The 7,736-nt window shown below is 43.9% G+C and overlaps 1 protein-coding gene across 1 annotated transcript; it reads right to left on the reverse strand.

The window, feature by feature from the left end:
• Positions 1 to 1,239: 1,239 nt before the first annotated feature.
• LOC306704005 (G-protein coupled receptor 183) lies at positions 1,240 to 7,150 on the reverse strand (the record flags this gene model as incomplete). The annotated part of the gene is made up of 4 exons (XM_079170216.1): positions 1,240 to 1,467; positions 1,550 to 2,064; positions 2,494 to 2,852; positions 7,095 to 7,150. The coding sequence occupies 4 exons, from the start codon at positions 7,148 to 7,150 to the stop codon at positions 1,240 to 1,242; spliced, it is 1,158 nt and encodes a 385-aa protein (XP_079026342.1).
• Between the last annotated feature and the right edge of the window lie 586 nt (positions 7,151 to 7,736).

Raw genomic sequence — 7,736 nt, forward strand, 5'->3', positions numbered from 1 at the left:
TATGAGAAAATGACTCTACTTCTCTCTTGATTTATTACCTCAGTAAACATCGTAAACATGAGTTTATGTTCTCAATCTCTAGTTTCAAGTCTTCTTCAATACAACATGATGTTCATTTAGTAAATGATGGTCCATTTAGAGTCAAACAGACCATAAAACAGGGTATGCTTTAGGGCGGAGCTACCTTGTGATTGACAAGGGGCTACCAGAGCCGTATATGGCGTCTCTGCCACGGCCTGTCTAACATGTAAAATTGGTGTTCCGGACGGGGAGTCGAGGCGCTCCCTTTGGATCAGAACAAATTGACAAATACATCATGTACAATAACATCGAAACGCATCAGTAATCATTCAAACCAATACAACCCCTTCATGACACAATTTGTGCCGTGAATTACTTTCTATGCAAAATCACAGGGCACCATTTCCAAAAACGCAGGAAGTGTTAAATTTAAATATGGCTCTCTGCGTTACGAACAGAGAGAGTGCACCTGCTTAAATTTGTCAGACGCACACACAAGCAGCAGCCCGACCACAAGATGTGGGACCCAGCTGGAATGAGGCCCGTGAGGGGTAGCAGGAAAGGTGGGTGAGGAAGCGGCGACAATGTTCATCTACGCACACCCACACAGAACTCAGATGTGGGTATGAAAGAGAGATGTGTGACAGGGTTTCATTTTGGCGTACCCAAATTTCTTGCATAATATGTAGCTATGGGGACTATATGAAACAAGTATTTTCGTAATAACAGAGCACGCGTTACAGATGTATTTATTAGCAGCTTCAGTGTCCAACAATAAACTAATTACCCACTTACACACGACTTGGTCCGCATATGTGTTTCTCTACAAAAAGGAAGCGAAAGTTGCCGTTGTACTGCACAAAAAATGTTACAGAAAAAAGCTTATTTGTGAAAGTGAGGACATTTCCTCCCCCTTACACTGATTCAAGCAGAATTCATTTTTACATTACTTTATGACACTACTGTATCACAGACGCATGTTAACAAGAAAAGCAATAAGATATCATGTAAAAACAGAAATATAATAGATATAGAAAAAAATAAATCATACAGTGTTATCAACCAAACATCATTGTTATTAACACTTATACAAGGTTTGTTTGTTATATTTAGCAAATTTGGTGTTGCATTTGAATGTTTATCCACTGCATATGAACATGCCACATATCTCAAGTGAAAGACTTGTCATTTCCACAGACAGAGGGACTAAAGTAGGCCTTAAAGTAGGTCTTCTCTGTGACACTGGTTGTGTATCTCCTGTAAAGCTGAGCTGTGGTTTCTCTCAGGTGTTGTGCTGCTGTTCTCAGCTGTCATTTTGGAGGAGGCGGCGGAAGTATACAGATAGTCCTTGAACAGACTCAGCACCCGCTTCTTGTAGGTCTTAATGGCAAAGAAGTAGATGACTGGGTCCAAGCAGCAGTTGAAGTTCATGAGCGAAACTGTGATCTGCAAGGGAGAAGGTAAATCATGAGGAGTCAAAATTGACGGGGAATCGTTCGACAATCAAACGAAGGAGCACCGGTCCTACCTGTAAGGACACCTTAAAGGCCCTCAGTTCCTCGCACGTTGCCTGGTGGTGTATCTTTCTGGACATAAACTGCATGACGTTGAGGTGGTAAGGGCTGAAGCACGCGATAAAAGTGAGGAGGATGAGGAGAATGATGGTGTTGACCCTGTGATTCCTCCTTGATCGACCAGTCACGGAGTTCTGCTTGGCCGCAGCTCGCAGCTTCAGGTTGATCTTGGCGTAGCAGCCGGCGATGACGGCGAGCGGACAGCAGAAGGAGATGCCGCAGGCCAGGAGCAGGAGATAAGGCGTGAAGCGGGAGCCCTCAAAGTTGAAGTACTCCATGCATGTTCGCCTCCCCTGGTGCTCGCGCAGCATGCTGCGGAACAGCAGGGGGGCCACCTGCAGGGAGACCAGGGCCCAGACCACGCAGGAGACCCTGCGAACCACTCTCACGCTTCGCAAACACTGCAGCCGGTGTGGATGAACCATGGCCAGGTATCGATCCAGACTGATGCAGGTCATGAAGCCAATACCTGGTGGAAATATGATGGATATGCAATGTAGTTTCTGCTTAACGCATGCAGAGCGTGATGGCAAAACAAATACATAATTCCATAGATAATAACCAAAAGTAGAGATCATGAATGTTGACCAAATGGGCTGCGCATCCACGACTTTGTAGAAGGTGTTTCCACCATACTGGTCCCATTTTAATCATTTAAATGGTCAACAAACTTTTTACACTTATACATATACTTGGAAGTGTATGAAGGTTGGATGCAAATTTTGAATGAACTCTTAAGCGTATACTGTTTTTTTTTCTCCTATGTAAATGCTTATGTCTCTCTCACATAAAGTTAAACGTGGAAAAGTAAAGTCTGAACGTGGAGATCTGGTTGCATATGTTTACAAAGTGTAAAAACATACTCGTGGAGCCTTATTGGCAACAGAACCAATATTACCTGCATATGTATTTGCAAAGAAGAGGAGTGTTGTCAGTCTGCAGAGGAGGTCACCAAAGGGCCAGTCAAAGTGGCGGATGTAGTAAATAATTCGTCCAGGCAGCGCTAGTGTGAACAGGGCGTCGGACAGCGCGAGGTTGACCAGATAGACAGAGGTGGAGTTGAACTTCTGCTTCCTCTGGCAGATCACGTAGAGGACCAAGCTGTTGCCGCAAGCACTGATAATGAAAACCACAGAGTAGAAAATTGGAAAGAGCACCACGGCAGACCTCTGGTAGACAAACACGTCGCAGCTGCTCTGGTTTGGAGGGTTTTCGGCTGAATCCGGGGTGATATTTTCAAACGCCATCTCACCTGTCATTTTGAGAAAAGTGTGAAAGTCATAAATCAAAAAGCAGAAGACAAGAGTGCATAAGCAAAGGAACAATAGACAAGAGCTACTGAGCTATACAGTAGATAAAGATTATACATATGTATAGTACTTACAACAAGAGATACGGTTCCCCAGCTGATTTACTGTTTACACTCCTGAGTCTGCTGGTTGTGGTTGTAAATTGAGCTGTGCTACTTGAAATGCCTCTGAAAAGGTTGGAAGCAGTGTTCAAATCCCACCTCTCCTTTCTGACATCGTATGTCTGTCTTACTGAAACCCCAGTAGTTTGTAGATCTCTATGCACTGTGCATGGCAGACTGTTTTATAGCTTTACATTGACAATTTTGAAACAAATGTGATATATAGTCCCCTCAATTTTAATAGCATGACTAAATGAAGATAGAACATTTTGTGATTTTAACTAAATTGTTAATCTGACCTCTCTCTCTCTCTCTCTCTGTGTCTCAATTCAATGTGCTTTATTGACATGACATTTTCATAAATGTTGCCAAAGCATCAATATACAAAAGTACACAATAATATTGATATGAATATTAATTATAAAATGTATATCTCAGTCACCTGTTAAAGACATTTGATGAATTGCACAAAACTCTTTCAAAGCTCCTCCACAAATAAGGATTGGTGCATCTGCATGTATAAAGGTATACATGTATGACAGAAACATTTCTACCGTATCGTACTGCTCCGTCTTGGCCAACACGTTCTCACACCCAACTCATCACATACCAACGCTTGGTCAGTGGCCCTACGCCTCAAACTATGACATCAGCGTTGTATGTGTCAGCTGCCGCCCATTACAGCGTCTTTCCAAAATAAACTTCCAATGTAGGTTTACTTAGATTTTAGGTGTACTTGTTTAGGTTTAGGCAATAAAACTCCTTATGTACACTTAGGAAAAGATTGTGGTGTGATTTAAAATAAGTAGCCTACATTTGTAAGTAGGTACGTTAGTTAAAGAAGCAGAAAAAGGACATTTAGAGCATTAAATTACATAGCAGCAAACAACTATTATCTGTAAAGATATAGTGGAGTAATGTTTACCAGAGAAGAGAATGAAGTCTCTCTCTGTGTGTGCTGTTATCAGACTTTCTCCTTGCTTTGTTGACATAGCCGGGCTGGCCATGTACTATAAGTGCATGTGAGCGTGCCCCTCTGGCTAGCTCATGGCCGCCGCTCTGCGCTGCGCTCGTTCGGTGTTTAAAGCTTATAACGCCATCATGACAGACAGGGTCGTCGCGAACACGTGGTGCCCACCCTGTGGTTCTCAGGTAAACGCTGTTAGCGCTGCCTTCCGTTGTTTGCACTGTTAGCGCTGTTAGCGCTGTTGGCACCAATGAGTTGCGAGCCACTGAGAAGCATTTGAAATGCTCCCAATCTTGCACCATTAAGTAGGCCTACATAGGTTACATTTTGTGGGACTTAGGTGTACAACACTAACCGTAAGTCTAAAGGAAAGTATCACCTCTAAATATTGATGGTTAACCTTTTGGGTACCCACTTTTTGTCCCAAATGGAAGGTGAGTCCCCACTATGGGACTAAGAGCACAAACCTCACATTCCCACAATGTAGTTAAAACAAGAGTGCTACAGAGTGCTTTCAGTGTGTGTTAGAGAAAGAGAGAGAGAGCGATAAAGAAAGCAAGTACAGGTTGCGTGAATGTCGCTTCTCTGCACGCATGAAGTATCCATTTCAGTTTGGTCGCTTTGGTCGAGCTGGAGTTCAATGAAAGAGTGCACGTATTTGCACTACCGCTTGCAGTGGGTGCAGCGTATTTTTGAGAAAGGTTAGATGAAGTGATTAAGTGTGAGGTTTTATAATACCTTCCTGCCTCTGAGGTTTCTCAAGTTTAAACTCAACGTAGCTGAGGTGAAGGCATGCAGGCCTGAGTTGGAGCTGTTGGAAGATAGAGAAGGAAGCGGAAGTGTTGCTGGTGCTTGTAAAACAATAACACAACCCTAAAAAAAACCTGTGATGTGTGAATGAATCACCAACAGTTTGAAGAAGTTCACCTCTACATACAGCTCAACCACCAACCCGCTAAAAGAATTTAAAACGTGAACAATCCCAACTGAAAAAAAAAACCAGGTTGAATTCTGAGAATAGTTATGCTGTTTATAAAGATGTGGCAAAGTAAGCTGCAAGCAGCATCACTTCAGCAAACAAAACCTTCTCAGTTTGCAAATCCTCACTCATCATTCTTTATCAAATGTATCTCAGTGACAGCCTTTAATAGACATAGAAAGCTAGGATTTTATAAAAGATCATTTGTGGAGCGTCTTGGTAGCCAAATGCTGATAGTGCATCCCATATTAACGCACGGTCCAGGGGTGTGATAATGGCCTTTGGACGTTTGTTGCATGTCATACCCCTCTCTCTCTGTCCCTGTTTTCAGTTTGTGTCTATACTGTTATCTGTCTAATAAAGGTGAAAAAAAAGAAAGAGCCCTTGCAAGAGTTCACAATGCCACGACCTTTCAAAGAACATAAGAGCCAAAAATAATAACCATTATTATCATTTAAACGCTCAATCAAAATACAAATGTGATACGACATGAGGTCCAACGGTGTGCTAAATCATATCAAATTAATGTAAGACTAATGGTACAGTACAGTGGCCAAGCTAACAATAGCAGTACAGTAGTAGTACACTGGCTACAGTATCTCATCCCGCTCGCCCACCAAAGCTCTCCAGGTTGGTGTAATTGAAATGGATGGCTTCTGGAAAGGCAAAAGGTCACTAATTGTCACCAGTCAAATGCGGTTATAATACAGCTCAGTTAGGTCACAATAAGAGCTTCATGTCACCTGCAGGTTAGGAGCCTGCTGCACTTCAGGCATGCATTTCATGCTCCATTAATTCTGTGCGCAGAGTTAAACATCTCGTGTGCTGGAAAAAGGGAAAGACACGTCGTTTGTTGAGCGCTCGCTAGGTGTCCTGGGGAGGGGGGGGGGGGGGGGGGGTGGTTCTCAGTGTTAAATACAGCGGGAGGACGTGGAAAGACGGAGATGATCACTTCTGCTCATGCATGCCCTTTGAGTCTTCACAAGCCAAAACAAGCAATGTAATAAAGAGTAATTAATTACATTGTAATCAATTACTTTTACCTCTCTATTCGTCTCAAACATGTGCAAACCTGCTCCTGTTGACGGTTTTAAAGTAAATCCGAAAGCTTGAAATCGCAAAGGTGCCTCTCTTTTTGGATCAACTCTGCACGTAAATGTAATCTAGTCAAAATGACTGCTTAGAATATGTCGCTTTTTGATTTACAGTATTCTACTTCATAGATCACACCAGCACTGTGAAAATGGTGCACACGGTGTGTAGCAGTTCTCTGGGTTGATGGGTGTGTGACATGAAAGGTCTTAGGAAATTGAAAGTGACGACCCAGCATGGAACATGCATGGAAGTCACTTCTCAGAAATGTGACCTTTTTCTGGTTGTTAAGTCAGGGGTGGGCTCAAAAAAAAAGGGGGGAGACAAACTGATTTAAAGAGAATTATACAATAGTCAATGGTTGCGACTGCAGCCCCATAAAAGAACACCCCAGAAGGCATATCGTTTTAAAGGCACCCCTCGTGGTGGGGGGGGGAAGACCAGCGGTGTGTTGGTGAGGCAAACTGGGAATGACTTCTGGTGTCCTCGACGCGTGCAGAACAGCCAGCGTGGTTCCACAAACGATGCCTAACCAAATTTAGGATGTTTTTCGCTGCCAAAATGAATCGTGTGTGAAACTTTTCCCCCCACGCGGTCGAAGTTCTAGTCTGCTTTATCGGACTAACTTTGCCGTGCCGCTGTCGACCCAGTCAGCAGCCGAACAAAAGCAGCGTTCTGATGGACAATCACTGTTAAGTAATGGGGATTCTTTTACACACAGACGTGCAGTGTATTTGTGAGTTCAGTTGCAATTCAGGCTGCTATAAATGTTGACTGCTATTATTGCATAAAGCCACTAGAGGGGGTGCAATCACTACGAATCAGAAACAGAAAATAATGCCGTGCCATTCAAGTTGAAGGACGAAATTAATTTGAGCAAAATGTTTCAGCTTTTAAAAAAATGTTTTAGTTTGTTTTACTTTCGTTATTTAATATTTCCATTTTTACAAAGTCAGTGTGGTGGTGTTAAAATTGCGTGCTTGTGTGCGTTTATGCATCTGTGTGTGTGTGTGTGTGTCTGTGTGTGCATAAGTAGACTGCTGGACATACCGCAGGGGGACTCCTGCGTTGTCAGGGGGCCTCATGTGGCTCGTGTCCGTTCTCATCATCACCACCCCCCCCCCCCCCACCCCCCCTGCATCAGCCACCGCCTGCCCCGCTCAGAACCCATGTCCCCTGCTCCACACACTCTCTCCCCGTTCACACTTTGCTTCACGCTTGTCACCGTCGCTACTGACGAGCTCTTGTGTGGTTTTCAAGCAAAACACTATTTAGACCCTTCGCTTCACAGAGACAAGTACGCCGCTTCGCTCGGCTTGCCTTACTTAAAACTGGATGTAAATGAAGATACAAGTGCTCTCGTGCTGACTGAGGCTGTGTGCGTGTGAAGGGCCCGACGTTTCACGCTGTCACAGGTGTGCATGGACAGCGTTTTAAAACCACAGTCCACAGTCCCCTTCGTTCATGGCGAGCCTCTCCTAATCTAACATGTCACGGTGTTGACACTAGTGTGGCTGGTTGTGCTAAAAACACACGCCGGCTCATCGTGCCTGGTGTCCGTTTGAACTGCTCGTGACTTCACACTCATGAACAAGCCGCGATCTCCACCTTGCTCCCACATTGAACTCACATACACATACACAACTCGCTAGAGCCACTGCAGACGGTAAACTCTGATTGGCCGCCACATGT

Source organism: Pholis gunnellus (assembly GCF_910591455.1).
Source record: "Pholis gunnellus genome assembly, chromosome: 12".
Lineage (NCBI taxonomy): Eukaryota > Metazoa > Chordata > Actinopteri > Perciformes > Pholidae > Pholis > Pholis gunnellus.